The sequence below is a fragment of the Bos mutus genome, chromosome 16, assembly GCF_027580195.1.
Source record: "Bos mutus isolate GX-2022 chromosome 16, NWIPB_WYAK_1.1, whole genome shotgun sequence".
In the NCBI taxonomy this organism is placed as follows: domain Eukaryota; kingdom Metazoa; phylum Chordata; class Mammalia; order Artiodactyla; family Bovidae; genus Bos; species Bos mutus.
In genome coordinates, this window is record NC_091632.1 from 10879050 (window position 1) to 10902344 (window position 23295).

The window sequence follows — 23295 nt, forward strand, 5'->3', positions numbered from 1 at the left end:
AACTTGTTATTTCTTTTTCTGTGTGTATTATTTGAATTTGTATGGTGCCCATCTACCATTTTAAAGAAATAACTGTTGGTTTTATAAACAAAGAAAAACAGGAAGGAAAGGCAGAGCACTTATAGCCTCCAATCTGATGCTAAAGATTCCTTTGTTAGATTCCAAGCAACTTAAGGAGAGTGACCAAGTTCCATTTATTTTGATGTTTTTTCAGAACGTTGTTCCCAATAAATACATGACCAGCCTTTTTTTTTTTTCTTTTCTTTTTTAGGGTTACAAGTTCCCATCTGGCCCTGTTTATGCCTTGATCATGGGGGCTACATAAAGGCAGGTAAAAAAAAAAGCGGCTTCAAGAGGATGTGGTATAATTTGCCGACGATTAGCCTCTGATTTGTGTCATCTCTTCTGAGAAGGAATTTTCAAGTTAGAGTTGCAGCCCTACTGCGCTTATGCCATCAGGTATCCGTTTACCACTGCCTCCCTCCCTCCTCCCTTGTCCCCGATTCAGAATTCACAAACACAAACAAGGAGAGAGAGAGAACGCCGGGCGGGTGAACCTGAAGACAGACGCCTGGGATCTTTGCAGTGTTCTGAGAATGACGCCCGAGCAGGGAGGCAGCTTGAGAGAGCTCGCTGGTCGTCCAGCACAGCATCCTTATCTAGCCCAAGTCAGTGTCCTCTGCACCAAGACAGAGTCATGGTCCTTTCTGCTTCTTACGGCCTTGATCTTACCATGTGCAGGTCAATGCCAAGACCGCCGCCACTGCTGACCAACTGTTGACCCACTGGCAATGAGTGGAAAAGGAGCCAGCTTTTCCTAAGGTCTAAGCTTTGCTTGCTGCATCTCCATTGCTTTGGTGAATCCCCGTCTTCCCCTTCTCTTGTCCTTCACTATGGCTCTCCTTGCATTTGCCTTCACTCTGCTCCTACATATTCAGGTCGAATAAAACCCCGAGGGAATAACGTTTCACCCAGGCGGATGGGGAACCCACTCGGTGGTTACCCAGCAAAGGAGAGAGGTCCATTTCTCAGGGCTCCCCATCTCTGCAGGCAGAGCTGCAGCTCCTCAGAGCTGGCCAACTTCTACCCTGCATCCCTCTAAGACTCAGGCCAAGAATTTTTTTTTTTATCTCCTTCTGGGGCCCTATCTTGGGTCTATCTCTCCCAGGACTGAGTCCAGCCTAGAGGCCTGGATTATTTACACCTCTTTGGCTCCCTTGAGCAGCAGACTCTGTGGGCCCGGGGCAGTAAATCTCCCTTCTAATCACACCAAGCTGCTCCGTGCAGTCTGGCCCGTTCTTGCGGGGCTGTTCATCATGTGCTCAGACAGGGTCTGTGGCCTGCAGAGAAGCTCCGGGAAGCGCCTGGCCCCAGTGGCTTCTCCCTGACTCCCTGCATAAGCTTCCCCAGGCCTCTGAGCAGCAGGCCCAGGGGTCTCTCTTGTTCTGCAGAAAAGCTTCTGCACAAAGGTCACGGGTTATCTGCGCCTCCTGGGCTCTGGAGAGCAGGGGTGGTTGCCAGCACATACCTGCCTCTCAGACATGATGTACAGGTAGCGCTGGTCGATGGAGAAGGCCATGTCCCGGAGGATGGGGCTCCCGTCTTTGAGCACGGAGACCATCTCATATTGGACCCCACCGTGGGGGGGACCATCGGCTCGAATCTGCGAAAGAAACAAGGGCATCCTCAGCATCTGTCCTCGGCAGCCCCTTGTGAATTCCCTGCCTGAGCCTAGAGCAGGTAGTTTATAGAAGATAATCCTCTTGTCCGGTCCCCAAGGGCTACCTGAAGCAGACTGGGTTACAGGGAAGACAGAGGTGCTTCTTAGTTCAAACAGCCCAGTTTCCACCAAGAGGAATCCTTTCTCAAGCAGTCTGAGTGTGCTGGTCTGAACCTTCTAACGGTGGGTTTATTTATGTGTGCATGTATATCTTTAGGTGTGATCTGAATATCCTTACATGGTTATTCTTGTGTGTGTATGCACATGTTCTCAACACCGTGTGATGAGGGTGTGAGTGTGTGCTTGTGCACACTTGCTTGCGTTGGGGTAAGAGAATCAACATCTACACACAATGGTTCTGCCTTGAGCAGGTAAGGGAGGATGGTGGGGCCAGCACAGAAACCATCAAAAAACTGAGGATTTAATTTATCTCAGAAAGAGCTTTCTGCTCCTGCCACCCCACCACAACAATATCCCCTGAAAGATGTGTGCAAATCCACCAGGTGATTTTGGGGAGCCAGGAATCCCTGAGGACAGAAATCTGGGAGTCAGTCTCACAGTCCATCCCGGGATAAGAAATCAGGAGGAACCTACAGATCATCGAGTTTGGTGCTTCTCAGGCTCAATGTACATGAGAATAATTTGGGGAGTTTTTAAAACACATGGCTGTATCCATTCATCAGGAACTCTGCGCCTGGGGACCTGGCATCTTCTTTGGGTTTCAAAGCTCCCCGGGGGACGCTAATGAGCAGCCGGGGTTTAAAAGCACCAATGCACACACGGTTATCAAACCAGCATGCCCGGAGAACCGCCTGGAGGGAGCGGAGAAATTCACCCCTGGGACTACCCCAGTTTCTGATTCAGCGGAAATGAGCCTGAGAAATTTCATTTCTAATAAATTCCCAGCTGATGTGGAGACTACCGGGCTGGGGGTTGGAGAAACATTCCCGTAGTCTAAGCAATACATGAAGTGTCCTGGTAGCTCAGGCAGGACAACGCCGAAGACTGGGGCTCGATCCCTGGGTTGGGAAGATCCCCTGGGGAAGAAAATGGCCACCCACTCCAGTATTCTTGCCTGGAAAATCCCAAGGATGGAGGAGCCTGGAGGGCTACAGTCCATGGGGTCACAAAGAGTTGGACATGACTCAGCAACTAACACTCAAGTTCTACATAGAATTTGGAAAGCCAGTGGAGAGAGGCCCCTGAAGACCATCAGTTCATACAGAAACAAGATGACGGGGAGCCCATGGTTTGAACGCACTCGTCCTGCCAGGCTTCCTGTTTCCAACACAGAAGCTGACTGTTGACCAAGTTTGCCAACCCAGGCCTTTTCTTCGTTCTCTGTCTATCTAAACCCTCTCCTTCAAGCCCACTTCCCCCATAAAGCCTTCTCCAATATCTCTACCACACTGATTGCTCCTCACCCTGAGGGCTTTTTGTCCTGAGATTATAATCAATTGACTTGTTCATTGTATATATATTAGCTAATGCGTATTGACTACCTACTTAAATTGTTCTCTGATTGCCTCACATGTGCGTAAGTCCAGCAACATTTTGAAGGCAGGAATGCTTTCTGTTTCTCTGAGGACCAGCCTCTGAGGACTAGAATGAAACTGGGAACAGAGCTGGTGACGGATAAAAGGGACTGCTTGAGAAATGCTTATTGAAAGGACATGAACTATGACCCAGCTGATAAAGTACCATGGGCTCTTTCGTGCTAAATCAAAGTTGAGGTCAAAAGACAGTTTTCTCTGGATGATTTTAAGATGAAGTCCCTCCCTCCTATTCACTTTGATTTCTCTCTTGGACTTCTAACCATCTCCCTCCCTCTGCCCATTTCTCCCACCCCACTGAGAGCAAGGACTATGACTTATTCATCACAAGCGCTAAGCGTGGAGCCCGATGCCACAGTAAACATGCTTGTATGGAGGAATGGATGCATTTTCAGCTTTTACTGGCCCAGTAGGGAAGGTCAGGAGCATTTATTTACTGCAGACTTGGGAAAGTTGGATTAGTGCTCCTTTTCACATTTTTCTAGCCTCCTAAGAGTTCGCGTACTTGAGGGGCCTGAGCCGGGGTATGGTCTGCGATTGTTGACTTGGCTGGACTAGCGTGGGTAAGAAGCAGACCGCAATCCCACTGTGGGGCGGGGCACAGTGGTTCTGGAGTTCCTAGTGGCGGGACCAGCAGATTCCTGCATGAGGCCCTGTGCCTGGATCCCAGGGGTGCAGCCACTGGAGCAGGGCGAGAGTCGAGGTGCTGTGCTCTCCTTGTCCGCTTCGTGGGTGACTTTGGTGGGAGCTCTGGCCTTGAAGATGAGGGGGTGACCTCAGTGGAACCAAAGAAACTCGCTCTCAGCCACTCTTACCCCAGAAACTCCCCTGTAGGGTGGATTCTTCTTTTCCCCTAAACTCCTCTTTCGACCTTTTCCTTCCTAACTAGTGGCTTCCTACTGTTCCAAGCTGCTGCCTTGACAACTGTCATTAAAGCCCCTCCTTCCAGGGAGGGGTGAGGGGGCCATTTAGTTCATTCTTGTTGGGTGGAGGAAGACTCAGGGTCGGCAATGATGCGGTGGGGCCGAGGCTACTGTCCTCCACCCTGGAGCGAATCTCATGATGGATTCAAGCAGAGGGAAGAACAAGGGTCTCAGTCTGGGAAAATGCCCCACAATGAAAATAGCTCCCCTTAGCTTTCAGAGCAGCATTCTCTCTTAGATGGAGAAATCCAAAATTTCCAAGAGATTCTTCTAGAAACATAGTAGCTTTTAATCACAGAAGTTCTCAGGCGGGACTTCCCTGGTGGCCCCGTGGTTAAGAATCTGCCTTGCAACACAGGGGACAGGGGTTCAATTCCTGGTCAGGGAACTACCACGGAGCAACTAAGCCTTTGCTCCGGAGACCACAAGCCCCAAACTGGAGAAAGTCTTTGAGTCTCAACGAAAGATCCCCGTGATACAATGAAGACCCTGCATGCCACAACTAAGACCAAATGGAGTCAAATAAATACATTAATATTTTTTAAAAAGACTGTTAAAAAAAAAAAAGTTCTCAGGCTTTCTCAGGCTACTGCAGGATGTAGGGGGAGATGTGATAGTCATGACTTCTGATTAGCTTAACTTCACTATTCCATATCCATAAAATAGGAGAGTTCAAGCTCCGCTTTCTCCTCTGAAAAGGAAATGTCCCAGGGTCGCTTCCCACCCTCCCTATGACAGCTGCTCCTCTCCAAGGATGTTTTAATTCCCCTCCAGGCACTGGCTCAGCCCCAAGAGCTGCAGAACCATCATCCTACTTCAGGGCTGGCCAGCTCAGGATATCCCCACCTGGGCAGGCTGGTTAACCCTCTGCCAGATAAATCAGCCTCCTCCCCAAGAGGCTGGGCACACACACTCAGAAGGAGGAACACCTCGTCTGGCCCTCCCTCTCTGGGCCCTGGGACTAGATGGTACCCATGGCCATGCTGGAGTGGAATCTTACCAAAGATAACTTACCATCACATACTCTGGTATGTCCCAGTTAGGACTAATCCCAGTCCTTAACTTTTTTTCTGAATACGAAGCCTAAACTTTTTTTTCCTGTCTACAATCTGAACCTTTCAATAAACCAGTTGAGGTCAGAATCAAACCTACAGAACTCTGAAAACATCAGAGCTGAAACTAAACCAGAACAGAAAATGTTCTTGATACTGAACCTGAACTGAGCTAGCCTATGTCACTCCCTCTAAATACCCGGAGAGGGGAGCAGTCCTGCCCGAGAAGTCCATACTGTCCGGCTTGAGCTGTGCAGCCCTCCGAGATCCCCATGAGAAGACAGAGATGTAGAAGGGGGACAGGGGGCTTGGGTCCCAGGGATGAGGTGCGGGCGGGACCAGAAGGCTGAAGGCGGGACAGGCCAGCTGGGCAGCAGAGGCCGTTCCCTCCCCTGATTCCTCTCTCTCCCTGCGGGCAGCACGCCGAGTGCAACACCAGGTTACGGGGTTTCTGCTCTGACTGTGTTCTTGCTCTTGTCTGGGCTTGATTTCTGCCTCCTGTTCACTTTCAGGTCAGTTTCCTCACCTCCCCGAGCCTCAGTTTCCCTCTCTGAATAGGCGATCTGCTCCGTGCCTGTCACAGGAGAATCACAGACTTAGGGACACTGCTGGAGCTATGGGGCTTTGGAGCCTGTCTCATCCAAGCCCTTCCACTCGTGGATGCAGGCGGTCAGGGCTGGCCCTGGGGCTCCCACCAGCTCCATCCAGGGTGGTCCAGAGGAAAACACGGCTGATGAAGCCAACAGCCCTGGACTGAGGAGGGACAAGGGTGGCCCTGCTGTAGTTCAAGCCCAGGGGTCCCCGTCTTTCTCTTCCTCGGAAGTTTTCTGTTTCGACGTTGCCCTCCGTCCTCACCAGACACAGGATGGGGGTGGTGGAGACTGCGGCAGAAACCCAGACAAAAGTGGATAGTAAAACGCAGCAGCTTGCATCTGTCCTGCAGCGTCCAGCGATCAGAGTTCTCTTCAGCTTTGAAGCTTGAGCCCCAGGGCCAGGATCCAATGACCACAAGGACACAGGACACTGAAATAGGCCAGGAATCCAATCCAAGAGAAGGGCGTTATCAGACTGAGCCGCACAGGCCCCAGCCAGGTAATCCAACCAGGCAGAGGAGGAGCGTGGAGTCGGCACAGGCAGGGAGGTGACGCAGGCCAGAGGGGAAAGCTGGTCACTTCAACCTGTCTTTCTAGTTGGGCTCCTCCTCTCCTGGGAGGGCGGGATCGCAGCGGACACGCAGAGTTAGCGGTTGTCATTTTGCTTGGACACCGCTCAGAAGGTGGGACAAGATGGACAGTGTCCTACAACGGGGGGCGACAGTCTCCGTAGAGACCAGCAAAAGAAAGATCATGTGCCTAAACCATCGCACAAGGAGGCTGAGGCTCGGTCCAGTCAGAATTCCTGCTGAGAGGAGCCCCTGCTGCACAGGGGGAGACCACAGGAGGCCACACCCTCCTTCTCAGGAGGGCTTTGAACACAGGATGGCGTCTTTGGTTCATGGTTAAATGTGGACCTGCCTCAAGGTAGGATGGACTTGGTGGATTTTTCAAAGGGCCCTGTTGGCCTAAAGAATTTAATAATAGCTCCCATTTCTATTGGAGCTTCTTTGGTGGCTTGGCGGTAAAGAATCCACCTGGAATGCAGGAGATGCGGTTGGATCCCTGGGTCAGGAAGATTCCCCTGGGGAAGGAAATAGCAACCCACTCCAGTATTCTTGCCTGGAAAATCCCACGGACAGAGGAGCCTGGTGGGCTACTGTCCATGGGGTCGCAAAGAGTTGGACACGACTTAGCAATTAAACACACAACACACACAACCACTTCTATAGCTTTTATAATGTGCTGACTGCTGTCGAAAGTGCTTAACAAAAATGAACTCATTTAATCCTTACGAGCCACCCCTGAAGGACACATTATTACTGTTCCCATTGTACAGATAGGAAATTGGAGGCGCGGAGAAGGACATCACTTTCTCAAGACCACACAGCTAAAGGGTGGCAGAACTGGGTTACCCACACAGAGTCCAGTTTCTCAGAGTCACTCTGTGACTCTCCTAAGAAATATTAGTGGGTGCACACAGCCGTTCACTGCAGCTGAGAACAGAGGAGATGGGTAGATGAGCGTCCAAGCCCTGCCTTTAGCTGCTCTTCCTCTTTCAGACCCCAAGGCCACAGTGGGACAATCATCTGTCTCCTAGAGGTGGCAGTAAACTCAGAGCCTCATTTGGGAGGACTGCTGGGAGGCTAAAAGTCAGCTGATGAGGGCTGGCTCTGAGGCAGGAGGAGGTGAGCTGAAATCCATGGGAGATTTACTGTCTGGTCTTCCAGGTAGGAGGGGCCTCTTCGAAAGGAGAATGAAATAGTAATCCTATTAGCAGTCACTTGCCTTTAAATCACAGCTAGGTCTGCACAGAAATTAATGACAGCCTCTTTACTTGAATATCCAATTCAAATCAGCATATCCAATTAACTAGCATACCTGCAGGCCCCTCCAAACGCTTTTTCTTATGCATCAACTTCTTCTCTAGTTAGTTCTAAATTATGGAGCTTTTGCTTGGGATCTGACACTCTCATATCACTTTATTAGTAGTAGTAGGGGTACTAGAAGTCATAGTATTTTTTGTAATAGCTGCTGAGGAGCCATAGAACCAGGGATCTTCTTGGGCATCTCAGTAGGAAGCAGATTGGTTTGAGAGGCAGCACCCCGCAGAGGGAGGCGCCAGTTTGTGTGTCTGCAGGGCTGGGATCTAATCCCAGCTTTCTCATTAATTGGCTGTGTGACTTCAGGCAAGTCGCTTCACTTGTTTGTGTGATAGGTTCCGTGGCTGCCAAATAAGGGTGGTAACTTCTGTCCTCAGAGCTCAAGCAGGATGTTGTGAGAATGAAATGACTTATTGGCCATGAATTTCAGGACTGTCCAATATTCATTCAGGACATGGCCTTCTGGGAGCTAGGCTTCTGTTGAGAGCTGGGGACAGTTTGAGAAAGGGTCCCCTTAGGAAGGCCCAGGAACGGGCAAATGGACAATCCCATCAGACCTCACACACCTGGGCTGCCCCGTGTGACAGAGGTTTGCGGGGGGAAATCCAGGGAGGCTGGCAAGGAGGGGAGGGCTTCCTGGAGGAGCTCATACCGAAACTGAGAAGCAGGAGGGGAAGGAAATGCAAAGTCTTTGGAAACTTTATAAGATGTGACATAAATATAGAAGTGCGATTATTACATCCAAGCCCAGATTTCTTGGGAACTCGGTTTGTCAGACCTGAGTAAATTTGGAGAGGGTGAGGCTTTTGATACATAGTCACTGAGGGCTCAACAATTGCAGCAGGTCTTACCACCGTGTGTCGAAAATTCCCCTTGGAGGAGGCCTTTATTATTTGATTTTATTTCTGCCTCAGGACTCTGGGCTTGTGTAGTGCATAGTGTGTGTCTCCATGCACGAGTGTGTGTGTGTATACACTGAGTCTGTTAAAGAAGGTCGAGAAGCCTGCTGCTGCTCAGACTGAACTTGGGAGTGAGTTACTGAGCGTGTGTGTTTGCAGCTGTGCATTTAGTGCTTCGAGGGCGAGGATTCGTGCTGAAGTTTATTTTTGTAGAGTTTCATGACCCGAATTATTTATAGATTGAAGTCTCTGGTAGATTCGGTCTCTGAGAGTCTGCCTCCCTCTCTCTGGCACTCACTACACGTGAATCCACAGACGGACACAGAGACACAGCAGCAGCGACCTGCAGGGTGCTGGAAGGGGCTCAGCGCCCCTCTCTCAGCCCCCAGTCTGTGCAAACGGTAGTCACACACAGTCCAGTGGGCTGAGGCCCTTGGAGGACAACTAGGAGCCTGCCCCTAAACGCTCAGATAACTGCAGAGGACACGGGAGCCCGGAAAACTTGGCCTGTGGGTTGCATGGAGCCAGGAGAGACGAGGAAGCGGGAAACTAAGGATCCTTCCTATTTACGAGCTCGAACAAGGTCACTGAGGTGCACTAAGCTTGAGAACTCCAGTGACCCTCACCCTCGTGTGTGCGCACACACACACACGCACACACACATCCTCCACACACGTGCACGTGGATGCTTCCTGCACTGGTCCCCAGGGAGCTGTCGGTCAATCCTGGGGCTGACACTGGAGACTGACTTTTCCAGGTTCAGTTATTTCTGTTTCTGTGCGTGTTAGGAACCTGCCCCAGATAGTGACCAGGGGGTGGACGGGCTAGCACACAGGCCTCGGGGCTAGAGGCTCCTGGATTTCAGAAGGCCAGGTCAGGGAGGGTTTTCTCCTGGAGAGCAGGGAGGGGGTCCTAAGAGGAACCACTTGCCTCTGGACTTCTGCATCTTTGGACGGGCTGAGAATTCAGGCTTCTGAGGACAGGGGATGTGGTGACTAGGTACTGAGCAGGGGCCTCTGACCTGGGGTTGAGGACGTTAGCTGGGGTTCTCTTCTAAGTCATGACTTCTGTGCTCCTTGTCAGCCAGGGGTGGCTGGCCAAGGCATCACCATCCAACAGCCCACAGAGTGGCGAGGAATCTTCCTGCCTTTCTGGGGTAAGGACCAACTATACTTCACAAGGGCACCAACTCCTGTCTCAGGGCCTGGCCCTGTACTTTTCATGGGAGAGCGACACCAAGGCCCAGAAGTACCAGAATCCAGCATCTTGGGTCTCGCTCTACCAGGGAGGGCTGGCAGGGGCTGGGGAAGGGACAAGAGAAACCAAGAGAGGTGAGTGACGAGAGGCAGTTTCGGAGCGCGGGGCTCTGACCTGAGACCAGCTCTGCCTTTCAAGGATGCTCCAGCTCAAGGCTTGGGCAGGTCAGGAGGCTCCAGGAACAAGCTGAAGCTGCCAGGGGCAGAGGAAGCACTTGATTGTTCTGGGAAACAATAAGATAAACACAGCGAGGGACGGAAGAAGCATTAAGCAGCCTCAGATGAAATCAAATCACGCAGTGGCAAAGCAATAATTCCCTGGGAGCGCACAGAGCTGGGGGGCGGGGAGCACGGAGGGGTAGCAGGAGGAATTCGTAAAGAATAATGAGCGTCTCCTGCTAAATTCAGAATCTCTGTTTACCCAAAGCCCTAGCAATGTTGGAGCCTCAGGATCTCCATTCGAGCCATCACACTCAGGTGACTGGCCTGGGGAGGCCCTGGCCGAGTGGGGATACAATCTAACCGCTTAGGCTTTTTGAACTGGGAATGATTTAGAACCAACCTTTAGGTCCATGTTGGGGCAATGCAGGCTTCACCAAGCTCTGAAACAGCAGGCAGGGAAGACGAGGCATATGGACATATGCCCCCCAGGGTTAACTACTACCTTGGAAAATTTCCAGGGGGCACTGGCGGAGAGGGGTGGGGATGGGGCAAAGGAAACTAACACTTCCTGGGGCTGGGTTGTTTCCTGGTGGCTCCGAGGATAAAGCATCTGCCTGCAATGCAGGAGACCCGGGTTCGATCCCTGGGTTGGGAAGATCCCCTGCAGAAGGAAATGGCAACCTACTCCAGTATTCTTGCCTGGAGAATCCCATGGACAGAGAAGCCTGGCGGACTACAGTCCACAGGATTGCAAAGAGTGGGACACGACTGAGCGACTTCACTTTCTTTCTTTCTTTCTTTGAATGGCTTATCTCCCTTTATCAATTAGTTCAAAATATTTACAAGACATCTGTTGAGCTTGACAACCAGTGTGCAAAAAAGCTGGAGATACAGACAGTGAACAATCCTGAAAACACTCTGCGGCGGGCCTTCCCATCTTACAGCATTAGAAACAAAGTGTTGAGCTCAGGATCAGGCTGCCAGGAGGGAGTCTAGCAGACCTCCAAGCAGAGGCTGCCTGACTGCAGAGCCTGCACTCAGCCTTTCACTCAGCCATCCCCTGGGGCCTCTGCTTTCCCCAAGTCAAACAGGAGGACAATGCCTGCACTGGGACTAAAAATTACATCTGCAAAGTGCTGGGTGTCCCTGGAGATAAGTCCCGGGGAACAAAATAGATCATATAGCTGTCTCCTCCAGGGTGACAAAGAAGGCCACCTGCAGCTGGAAAAAGAGCAAAACAGGGCGGGTGCTGAAGAGGGTTATTACACTCTTTAATTAACTCATTCTTTTCAATGGCCTAAAATTGCCCCACATTTTATAATCTGGAACAGTAATCTCTTGCTTTCATTAACACGGAGGATGGCATTTCAGGCTGGAAAGATCGGAAGGCGAGGTCTAGGCTGTGAGCATGGCTTTCTGACACCGGGCTTGTGCCTGAGTGCAGGAGACTCCCTGAGACTTTAAAAGGAAAAGTCATTTTTTAAAAATGCATGTGGCATGTGTCTACCACGGTGCAGAAAAGGCACAGTAACTGAGAGAAACACATCCACGTCGCTGTATTTCTGTTCCCATTGCTAACGGGCTAGGTCTGAGCCTTTATTGCCTCTTATCTGTGTTACTGCAATAACCTGAGAAATCTCCCTGCCTCCAGCATATTCCTGCTCTAATCTGTTCCACCAAACACTGCCAGATTAATCTTCTTAAAACACTTATTTGATCCTGCCTTTTCTGTATGCAAAATCCTTAAATTTCAGGTGTTTGTAATTTTCTTTCTCTAGCTTATCTTGGCCTCCTTTTTTTTTTTTTAAATGATGAACACACACTACTTTTGGAAAATGAAATAAAGGAAATCACTGCATGCATCCATGCGCACACACACACAAATTACCTCTAATTGTCCCAACTGAATGGAGAAGGAAATGGCAACCCACTCCAGTACTCTTGCCTAGAAAATTCCGTGGATGGAGGAGCCTCGTGGGCTACAGTCCATGGTGTCATTCAGAGGTCTAACTCACATGACCTTCTCACCATTTTCCAATTCAGTTCAGTTGCTCAGTTGTGTCCAGCTCTTTTCGATTCCATGGACTGCTGCGCGCCAGGCCTCCCTGTCCATCACCAACTCCCTGAGTTTACTCAAACTCATGTCCATAGAGTCGGTGATGCCATCCAACCATCTCATCCTCTGTCGTCCATTTCTTCTCCCACCTTCAGTCTTTCCCAGCAATTTTTTTCCTCGTTGGGTCCCCAGGTTCTTGGTTTTTATACCTCTGCTTAAGAATTCATTTTACTTCCTAGATCCTAATCATCCTTCAAGGCCCAACCCAAACACCACCTCCATGAAGTCTACACCAGTCCTTCCTTTGAACCCCCACAGTACCTAGTGTGGGGGTTAGGTACCCCCACAAGTACCTAGGCACAGGTACTTGTGAACATGTACAGTTACCTTTCCTGAGGTTGTTGTCAGTCCCTGGGAAGCAGACACTGAGTTCTGTGCAGCACCGTATGCCTTATGTACTGGGTACTGCTGTGTACTGAGTAGGACCACAGGAACACATACTGATGGATGGATAGATTCTTGCTGCTGAAACCAGGCAGGAGTGGAACGCAAGTCACAGCCTTTATTTAATCCCTCTTATTGTTAGACAGGGCTTTCCAGGTGGCTCAGTGGTAAAGAATCTGCCTGCCCATGCAGGAGATGAAGTTCAATCCCTGGGTTGGGAAGATCCCCTGGAGAAGAAAATGGCAACCCACTCCAGTATTTTTGCCCGGGAAATCCCATGGACAGAGGAGCCTCGTGGGCTACAGTCCATGGGGTCGAAAAGAGTCGGACATGACTTTTAGTCACTAAACTTTAGTGACTTTAGTCAGTTTAGACTGAGCGACTAAACAACAACAACACATTGTTAGCTATCATGCCAAGGACTTTACACACATCTCATGTAATCCACACAAAGGTCGTCTTATCCCATGTCACAGATGAGAAACTGAGGCACAGAGGTGTGAGTAACTTCCTCAAGGTCACAGAGCTGGCAGGCAGCAGGCCAGAACTCACCTCTCTTGGGCCTCTGTTTTCCCATTTATAGAAAAGACTGGGGAGAGAACGAGGCAATCCTGTCCATATACCCACCCCATCCCCCACGGCCAAGTCTTCTGGAAACTCGCATGCAAACAACTGAGCACTTTAGTGTCTGTTGAAATGAGCTTTTTTTGGCTCCCATGGGATTGGTAAGAGCTCTTAGCAGGAGGTGTTGGAGAAGACTCCTGAGAGTCCCTTGGACTGCAAGGAGATGAAACCAGTCCATCCTCTAGGAAATCAGTCCTGAATATTCATTGGAAGGAATGAAGCTGAAGCTCCGATTCTTTGGCCACCTGATGCAAAGAGCCGACTCACTGGAAAAGACCCTGATGCTGGGAAAGATTGAAGGCAGGAGGAGAAGGGGACGACAGAGGATGAGATGGTTGGATGGCATCAGCAGCTCAATGGACATGAGTTTGAGCAAGCTCCAGGAGATGGTGAAGGACGGGGAATCCTGGCGTACTGCAGTCCCTGGGGTCACAAAGAGTCAGACGTGGCTGAATAGCAACAACTATAAACATTCAAGGTACTGCTCTGAAGAGAAGCACTAAGCTGGAGCTCTGCTGATTCAGCGACAGATGGAGCGTGAGGGTTAGGGTCACGAAGATGGGGTCAGAGTTGAAGTCTGAGGAACAGGGTCCAAGAAGGGAAGGGCGGTGAGGACAGAAAGCCTCCACCGCCTGAAATCTGGGCAGCCGGGGCAGCTCAGGGCTGCCCTGTGGGCTCTGCTGTGTCTGGCTTCCTGACGGAGCACAAGGGCAGAGCAGGCAGCTGAGGAAGATTCTGTCTGAATAGCTGTCGTCGTCACACCTTTCCCATCTCCCCTCCCAGGAGAGGGACTTTAATAATGAGCTGCTTCATGACAACAGACCCCTAATTAATTCCTTGCTGCTCTTCGGGGGCCAGATCATTCTAATCAAGGTGGGCTGGGGGTGGGGTGGGGTGATGAGCAAGGACCGTCTTGTTTGCTCGATCCGCCATGGACTCTAGCCGCCTACCCGGGCCTCGCTGCTCAGAGACCCTTCCCGGTCACCAGTTTCTCTTGGGCTGGACACCTGCTTCTCCTCGATGCCTGCCCCTCCTGAGCTGACACCCCACAGCTGCCAGGCGCAGCACCAGCACGCAGCCCCCACTGGGGCCTGGGTGCCACACTGCCTGCCGCAGGTGCCAGGGGCTCACGGAGGGGGCTGGTGAAGGCGGGAAGCGGGCTCGGCCTCATGCACTGCAAACCTTGTACCGCCTTTTCTCTGAACAGAACATCCCATGGGCTCCAGGGTCAGCCAGGTGCAGCCACTGCCCATTGTTTCCAGCTTCCCATCCTCCCGACCCCTGAGAGGGTCCCACTGCCTGGAAGGCTATGGTCCCCTGGACTCTGGGCAGCCATATGCCACGGCACCCAGGGGGTGGCTGTGTCTCTGCAGCCTATGGGATTCTTCCCATGAGGATGTGAGCAGAGGACAGGGGTCAAGAAGGCAGGGGGTTGTCCTGGGGATACTCTGAAACAAAACATAAAACTCCCCCTCAAGGCAGGTCACACTTGAAAAGAAAGAAAGTGAAGTCGTTCAGTCGTGTCCAACTCTTTGCGACCCCAGCTTCTCCACCCATGGGATTTTCCAGGCAAGAGTACTGGAGTGGGTTGCTATGGCCTTCTCCACACACTTGGAGATGACGGGAATTAAAGAGTGCCCAGGTCTCGTCTCTGTGAGGAGCGCAGCCTCTTCAGAGGGGTTTGCTGTTTCCTCTCTGACACGTCAGGCTTCCCTCCTGACAGGTGTAGACTGTCCAATCAGGGCTGATGTCTTAACTGGCTGTGGGGGGAGGCCACACAGGGGACCCTCAGTCAAGGGAGTTAATTTTCACTTTCTTCCTCTGCAAAAATTGTAAAAAAAAAAAAAAATACAGCCAGCATGACAAGGCTATGGTGAGGACAAATTAGATAAGGAATCTGGAAACAACCAGGACTCTGGAAAGGGCTGCATGGAGGTGAAGACTTTCTGACTGATTTACTCCTGATCCACAGACTTGGGAGGGACCAGACTGAGGAGGAAAACTGGGCCAGGAGGGGCCTCTTCAGGAGCCCAAGGCTCCCCGCCCCCCAACTCTCAGCCCTTTCCCAGGGGAACAGCTGGGGAAGGAGGCAAGGGCGGGCAGCGAGGGCAGGTGCAGCGGGCGCCCTTTGTGGGGCAGGAGGTTGCTGCCTGCTTTTGAAAGCGACCTCTGAGCGCGGAGGGGTGGTTTTGCCAGGGTCTCCCCAGGACCTGTGCAGGGGATGCTGAGGGCAGAGGCTGCTGGGCCCCCAAAGGATGGCTGCATTCCGCTGCAGACTCTTTCTGCTCTGTGAGAAAGAGGCAAATGAGGGGGAGGCCCCAGCTTTTCCCCACAGAGAGAAGGCCGCTCGGGGCAACCCTCCCCACTTCTAATCTGCTCCTTAAAAGAAAGAACTAGAAGGAGCTGCAGCTTGGCTTTTGTGTAAAGTACTAAGGCGACCCCCTCCGTGCCCCTCCCACTCCCCTACCCCCCCAAATCCTATTTTTTTTCCTCTTAAAAGAGCGCTCCACCTCTCCAGGGACCGGAATCATTAACTGAACAGCACTTTGCCTCTCATGGCTTTTGACAATTTGGCAGTGAGCTGGAAAGTACCAGAGAAACCGCGGAAAAAAAAAGCAGAGCAGGAGAGGGTGGGCCAAAGGGGTATGTCCCAAAGACCAGCCTGGTGTGAGCCCAGCCCTGGCCGACCCCGCGATGCTCGGGATGGATCTGCCTCTCTCAACCCGCCCAGCCTGGGCGTCTGCCCTTCTCTCCGCCGTCACCCAGAGGCTGCCTGGGGCTGGCTGGCATCCAGTCTAGACAAGGGCTGCCTCCGGGCGAATCAGGAAGGGATGCCCCTCACTCCACCTGACACCTGAACCTCACCAGGACTTGCAGAGGAGGGTCCCCTGAGGGCAGAGGTCTGGAGAGAGACCACGGGGCTGGGCAGGAAAGGATGGGCCTTCCCTACAAGGAGAGACAGGCCTTCCTTTGCTGAAAGGCCAAGTCCTGGGCATCTCGAAAGAGGAAAGCAAACGGGAAAGACAGGAGGAGGGTCATGGATTTCCCAGTCAAGTGGTGATAAACATAAAGCTGAGAAGCAAAACTTAGGTTGGATAGCTGCAGAGCTGCTCTGGACCACCCCAGTCGTTAGGGAGTGATGGCTTTGAGGGGATTTCTCAGAGGGGGATCATGGGTCCCCATCACCCTGGCGAGCCTCCTCGCCTTGCTCAGGCCTCCTCTCCTCATGCTAGGAAGGTCGCCTTCGTCAGAAACCCTGGAATGCAGTGCAGCTGCCACTAATTGAGCATGTACCATGTGCCGCATGAGGCAACAGCTGCCTTATTCCAAGTACCCACTTTAATCCCCCAAGCCCACTTTACTGATGAAGACATGGGCCTCAGAGAGGTCAGGTTAGCTTTAGGTCACATAGCCAGTAGGTGGTAGAGAGAGACAGGACCCGGGTCAGTTTGATTATATAGTCTTTTACTAAGCTGCGTGCCTCCCCAGTGATGCTGGGAAAGATTGAAGACAGAAGGAGAAGGGGTTATGGTTGGATGGCATCATCGACTCTACAGAGATGAATCTGAGCAAACTGCAGGAGATAGTGAAGGACAGAGAAGCCTGGGGTGCTGCAGCTCATGGGGCCACAAAGAGTCAGACATGGTGACTGAACAACAGTGCCTCCCCAAAACGCATTCACCCTTGTCTTATAAAGGATGTTAACATCTTACTATCGATCATTTTAAGGCTTATTCTGCTGTCTGAGCCCCAACAGAAGTGCCCACAAAAATGATAAATTCCCAGAAGCTGAAGCTATCGAGTTCATTTTATTCAACTTTCAACAGAGTGCCACGCACAAAGAGGGTGATTAAAACATTGCATTCTGTCCTTGAATTAAGTTAGAGCTCCAGAAAACCACAAACGTGGGCCTCTAGAGCTCAACCAGCAAGTTTCACTTTCCTCAAAGGCCTTATCCACTTGCCTCTTTTTGTTGGTTACTCCATGAGAGCAGTTCACTGCATGATGACTGCTATGAGGGTGTCACAGCCCCGACGCTTCAGTGGAAGGCAAGGTAAGAAATGGCCACATACAAGATGCTTCTGATTGTGATGCCAAACTTGTTCCTGGTTTTCTGTATAAGGGCTCACACGGCGAACTACTTACAGAATGTAATGTCTGGAAATTGTCTCTCCTGAAAAATAAAAATCTCTTCTATTGGAGATTAAAAGTTTCTAGTTCAGCCCATTTCCCTTTTTGATGTGGCTGCCAGGATACTCAGGGAAAATTTGGGGCTGGGTGCTGGTGTCTGTTTTGGCTTTATTCATGGCCTATTTATTTTTGCTCCTCTCACGACTTGGGCTTTCTAGTCCAGGGATGGTTTTCGTTATAAATGTCTGCCAGTCTTTTATGTCACCTAATTCTGTATTTGGGAAGAAGTGGGCTACTACATATGAATGCATATAAATAATCATTTTCAAGGACTCACACACCGCGCACTGCACAGGCTTGCACTGTGTTGTTTGATGTCCTGGTGCTTTGTCAGGTCTTTGCACAATGTGCTCAGATCCTCTGTGGACAGGAGCTGGCCAGGAGGTGTTTCTGGGCTATTTCCAGGATGGTTTTAGTGTATGTGAGAGGGAAGAAGTGAGGAGATTATCGCTCATAACTTAGAGCCAGAGTCAATTTCCATTCTGTTGGGCTAATGAAAATCCACTCAATGATGGGTTTGGCCCCTAATACTGCTCCCTCAGATCAGTTCAGTTCAGTCGCTCAGTCGTGTCCACCTCTTTGCGACCCCATGGATGGCAGCACGCCAGGCTTCCCTGTCCATCACCAACTCCTGGAGCTCACTCAAAGTCAGGCTCCATAGCTATTTGTAAAACGGAAGAATGAATGAATAACTTAATGAATGAATGTCTCTCTGAGCCAGGAGCTTCTTCTCCCAGGAGAGGAGGCAAGGACTGGCAGGAAGCCCTATCTTCAGGCCACAGAAGGGACTCCAGATCACTAGGACCCCAAAGGAGCCATGCTCTTCATTGCAGCCTCGTCCTCCTGCCGGGATGAGTCTGCTCATCACCTGCACTGTGGGTGGCAAAATGGGTCCGTGTGCTGGGCGCTAGAAGAAGGAGAGTGGGGAGAGGAGAAGAAGGAAGGCGGGGGAGGCCTGTTTCCCCCATCCCGCCTTGAAAGGGACGCAAAGGCCAGCCCGCGGGGACGCTGGGGCAGGAGGTGGCCTCGGGGATGTCTGCTGTCACCAGCAAGCCCCTCCCGCCTCCTGCCCGCCGGTCCCCTTCTCCCTCTCTTCCTTGTGTTTCTCCTGTCACTTCCAGTTTCTCTGCGTGTCTGTTATCCCTCTTTGTCTTTCTCTGAGCTGTCTCTGCCTCTCTCCCTGGTCTTTCTCCAACACACACACACACATACACACACCTCTCTCCCGGATCCCCAAGCGAGAAACTCTTGGAGCCCTCCTCCTCATCTCACAGCCACCAAAGGGCAGAAGACCCCAGGCTGGAGCACAGGGTGCTCGCGCCTTCCAACCTGCCCTGCCTTCAAACCTGGACCTCCATTCTAATCCCAGTGGCTTTGCCCACATCAGTTGGGCTAATTTTTTCCTGTAATTAAATGGGAGCCTCCCCCCACCCTCCATTCCATCTCTAATCCCAGATAATTAGCTCTCTGATTGCCAGTGCTGGGCAGGAAACCTCGTGTTTGGAGAGGGATTTTGGACAGACGGATTAGGCAAACACCATGCAGGAAGTTGCACTGGGAAAGCAGGCTGTTCTCAAAGTTTGTTGTGAAAAGAGATTTGTGGTGGGCAAAGCGCCTGTTCCCTCCAGGTGGTCTGAGCTGCCTCTGACCCCGTCAGGTTCTCCAACAAAGGATAACTTTACTCAGATTTCAGGATCCCTCTGGTGGGCTCTGTTTCCAGCCCACTAAGCTGAGGGTATTCCGGGGGTGGGGGGGGTACTCCTTCCTGCTCATGGAGAGACAGGGGGAGAGGCCCACAGGTGTCCAACCCCATGTGCTGGCTGGGTAGCTGTTGTTCAGTCGCTCAGTCCTGTCCAACTCTTTGCAACCCCATGGACTGCAACATGCCAGGCTTCACTGTCCTTCACCATCTCCCAGAGTTTGCTCAAACTTGTGTCCATTCAGTCAGTGATGCCATCCAACCATCTCATCCTCTGTCATCCCCTTCTCCTGCCCTCAAGCTTTCCCAGCATCAGGGTCTTTTCTAATGAGTCGGCTCTTCATAGTAGATGGCCAAAGGATTGGAGCTTTAGCTTCAGCATCAGTCCTTCCAATGAATATTCAGGGTTGATTTCCTTTAGGATGGACAGGTTGGATCTCCTTGTAGTCCAAGGGACTCTCAAGAGTCTTCTCCAACACCATAGTTCGAAAGCATCAATTCTCTGGCTCTCAGCCTTCTTTATGGTCCAACTCTCGTTTCTGTACGTGACCACTGGAAAAACCATAGCTTTGACTAGATGGACCTCTGTCGACAAAGGGATGTCTCTGCTTTTTAATACGCTGTCTCAGTTTTGGGTGGTGATCAAAGGTTAATCAAATACGGTGGGTGATAACACAGCACCATGACCCCCCTGATCAGGTCCCTGGGGTAGGGAGGTGCCGGGGACACGGAGAAATAAATCCCGCTCCAAAAGGCTTTGGGAGGACACCCTAGAGAGGGAGAGAGGGGACAAGGAGTCCTGGGGGTCAGGGTCTCCAGCTGAGGCTGGCACTTATCACTGCCACTGCCACTGTGTCATCAGCTGCTCTGCAGAGAGGATGGTCGGGGGGTGGTCTCCACCTGATGTGAAGAGCTGACTCATTAGAAAAGACCCTGATTCTGGGAAAGGTTGAGGGCAGGAGGAGAAGGGGATGACAGAGGATGAGATGGTTAGATGGGATCACTGACTGAATGGACACGAGTTTGAGCAAACTCTGGGAGATGGTGAAGGACAGTGAAGCCTGGCATGTTGCAGTCCATGAGGTCGCAAAGAGTTGGACAGGAACTAGCAACATTTTTTTTTCCTGTAATCCACATTTTCCTCTGTGATCCTCATAATCATTCCTGCAAGGAGGGTATCCTATTAGAGAAGAGGAAACTGAGTCCCTCAGACAGCAAATGACTCCTTCAAGGTTCAAAGCAAACCACCTTCAGGCAGAGCTAAGAAGCAAGTGCGAGGCTGAAGACAGTTGGTCGTCCCTGCCCTGGGTATAACTTGGGCTCTTCCAGCTCTGCGATCCCTTCGTTGGGAGAGTTTGGGCATTTAGAAAACTGGAGTGATGAGAGTTGTAGGGCACCAGACATCCAAGGAGATTCAGGACTCAGACAGCCAAGGGCTGGGAGGATTCAGAAAGCCCAGGGCTACCTGGTCGCCCTAAAGGAAATCAGCCCTGGATATTCATTGGAAGGACTGACGCTGAAGCTGAAGCTGCAATCCTTTGGCCACCTGATGTGAAGAACTGACTCATTAGAAAAGACCCTGATGCTGGGAAAGATTGAAGGCAGGAGGAGAAGGGGATGGCAGAGGATGAGATGGTTGGATGGCATCACCAACTCGAGGGAGATGAGTTTGAGCAAGTTCTGGGAGATGGTGATGGACAGGGAGGCCTGGTGTGCTGCAGTCCATGGGGTCGCAGAGAGTCAGACACGACTGAGCGACGGGACTGACTGACTGACCTGGATGCCCATCTAGATGTCTTCCTGTTATGCATTGGGGAGACACTCTCTGGCCCCTGGAGTGACCACAGGATGGCTTGAACTCTGAGGCACCTCCTTCTTTGGAGCTATGCGGAGCCTTGAGGTTGGCTCACTCTGGTTCTGAGAGGAACGGGCAGGAACCCATGCCGGGGGCTGGTGCGGAGGGGATCTGTGCTTTTAGAGCTGGGAGAGGTTGTGCAGGCCAGTGGGCTGGCACCTGGGGGATTTACCCAGCCTGCTGGTTAAGGCGCCAGGCCCTGCGTTCCCACAGCGGTGGCTCCTCCCATGGGCTCAGGGCGCGGGGGAGGAGGGGGCAGGCCGGGGACGGATTCCAGATGGGCTATCAGGTTTGCCCACAGCCCGGCTCTGAGGCTCCTCTGGTCTCCGGAGCTCCTTGGCTCTGATTCAGCCGCAGGACGAAAGCCCGCTCGAATGCCAGTGAAACCCAACCTGCCGCTCCCACCGGCCTCCCCCTCACTCCCTGGGCACCAGAGACGGCACTCTCCTTCTTTGCCCCTTCCCTCCTTCCTGGTGACAACCCCCCACCCAGTAAAGCAGGAATGGTTAGAGCTGGGAATTTGGCTGCTGGCTGGGCCCCCAGGTCGGGATCACTGACCTACTTCTTCCGGGGAAAGAAGTAGTCATATACGGTCCTGGGTTCAAGTTCCGGATACTTGAGCATGAGGTGCCTGCACGGGGAATTGGGGGATAGAGGGCAGAAATGCCTCGTGTCTCTCTGACTCTCAGATCCTCTTGCTTGCTGTGACCCAGGCATGGGAGGGAAGAAGGGAGAAGCCAGAAACAGGCAGAACAAGGCAGTCAGACATCACTGGGCTGCTGCCTGGCTCCCAGACCCACAGCGGCTTCTCACTGAATCCACTCAACAGCCTGGAGGGAAGGGGAGCTCCCTCCATCTCCATGCCATAGACTAACATACTGAGGCTCTGGGAGACCTGGAGCAAAGATTTGACCACAAGCATTTCTGAAGAGCCATGTGCCACTGATCCAACCAGTCCACCCTAAAGGAAATCAGTCCTGAGTACTCATTGGAAGGACTGACGCTGAAGCTGAAGCTCCAGTCCTTTGGCCACCTGATGGGAAGAACTGACTCATTGGAAAAGCCCCTGATGCTGGAAAAGATTGAAGGTGGGAGAAGAAGGAGATGAACAGCGGATGAGATGGTTGGACGGTATCACAGACACAACGGACATGAGTTTGAGTAAACTCCTGGGGTTGGTGATGGACAGGGAGGCCTGGCGTGCTGCGGTCCATGGGGTGGCAGAGTCGGACACGACTGAGCGACTGAACGGACTGACTGATGTGCCAGTGATGGTGCTTACGGCTCTGGGGATACAGAAACAAATGCAGCGGCAACCACGCCGCAGAAGCCGGGACTGTTTTCCTTACGTCACACAATTAATAGATTAATTATTCTCATAGAGGGCCCACCGGGTCTCATAATATAGTAGACTTCCGCACGCCCTCACCCACTCATTACTGTTTAAACACGATCCAGTTCATTTCTGTCCCCCAGAGAGAGGAAGGCAATATTGTCAAAGCGGAATGAGGGGGTCGAGCAGGGACTTCCTGTCTGACTCAGTGTCCCTTTTAGTGTTCAGGTTCTGCTCTCTGGTGAGCTCATTTTAAAGTTTCTGGAACCTTCCAGCGTGGCCTCCTCCACCCGGGGCGGGTACTCCTGATTGCTCAGGTCTGCCTTGGGTCGTTTGTTAATGACGGGCAGGCTGGAGGTGACGCTACCTTGTCAGGGTTGATTAGCTGGGCAGAAATTTGCATTTTGCTTCTGAAAGCCAGCTTGGGGTTGGCTGGCAGAAAGCAGCAGGGCTCCAGCTTCCGTAGAGAAAGCCCCGGAGGCCAGGCATTTGAATTAACCACAGAAGCCTTTTCTCCCCTCTCCCTCTACTTCCTCAAGCCCCTTCTTCACCTCTCCCCTCACACCACAAGGCTGGTTAACCACAGCAAGGGTCTCTCTGAACGTGCTGGCAGAAGAAAAGGCTCCCCCCCACCTTTTTTTTTTCCTTCTTCAAAGAAGATACAAACCTCCCTCCAGCCTCTCTGGAGAATCGGTGAGGGAACAGGCTGTCTCAAAATGCCATTAAAACATCTCTCAAATTAAATACAGCCCTGGAAGGTGCAACCTCACGAGAGGGGTTCAGGGAGACGCGAAAGGCATTCTTTCACTGCCCGAGTGGGGACTAGTGTCAAAGGCGCCGGCCCAGGCTCGGGTCCCTGGCTCTGTCCTGGGACACACAGCTAGCCCGGGCAAGACGTTTCACCTCCCTGAGCTCTGACCTCACCCTTATTAATGACAAACACAACTGTTCTCTTTCTGCCCCCTCCTTAATTTCAGGGACGCGACCCCGTTCCGCGCAGAGATAACAGTCTCGTTTCTCATCACATGCCATCTTCTGCGCCTCCCTCCCCT

At 51.8% G+C, this 23295-nt stretch overlaps 1 protein-coding gene across 5 annotated transcripts in view; it reads right to left on the reverse strand.

Annotated features, from left to right (window-relative positions):
• Positions 1 to 23295, reverse strand: part of PLXNA2 (plexin A2) — a 238425-nt gene that overhangs the window by 130948 nt on the left and 84182 nt on the right. For 3 of the 5 annotated variants that reach the window (XM_070384704.1, XM_070384705.1, XM_070384707.1), the window contains one exon: positions 1529 to 1663. The exons of 1 other annotated variant lie outside the window; for it this stretch is intronic. In XM_070384704.1, the coding sequence (XP_070240805.1) occupies positions 1529 to 1663 (135 nt within the window). Of the gene's footprint in view, positions 1 to 4; positions 927 to 1528; positions 1664 to 23295 lie in introns of those variants that run through there. One more of the 5 variants, XM_070384708.1, reaches the window with a different exon arrangement.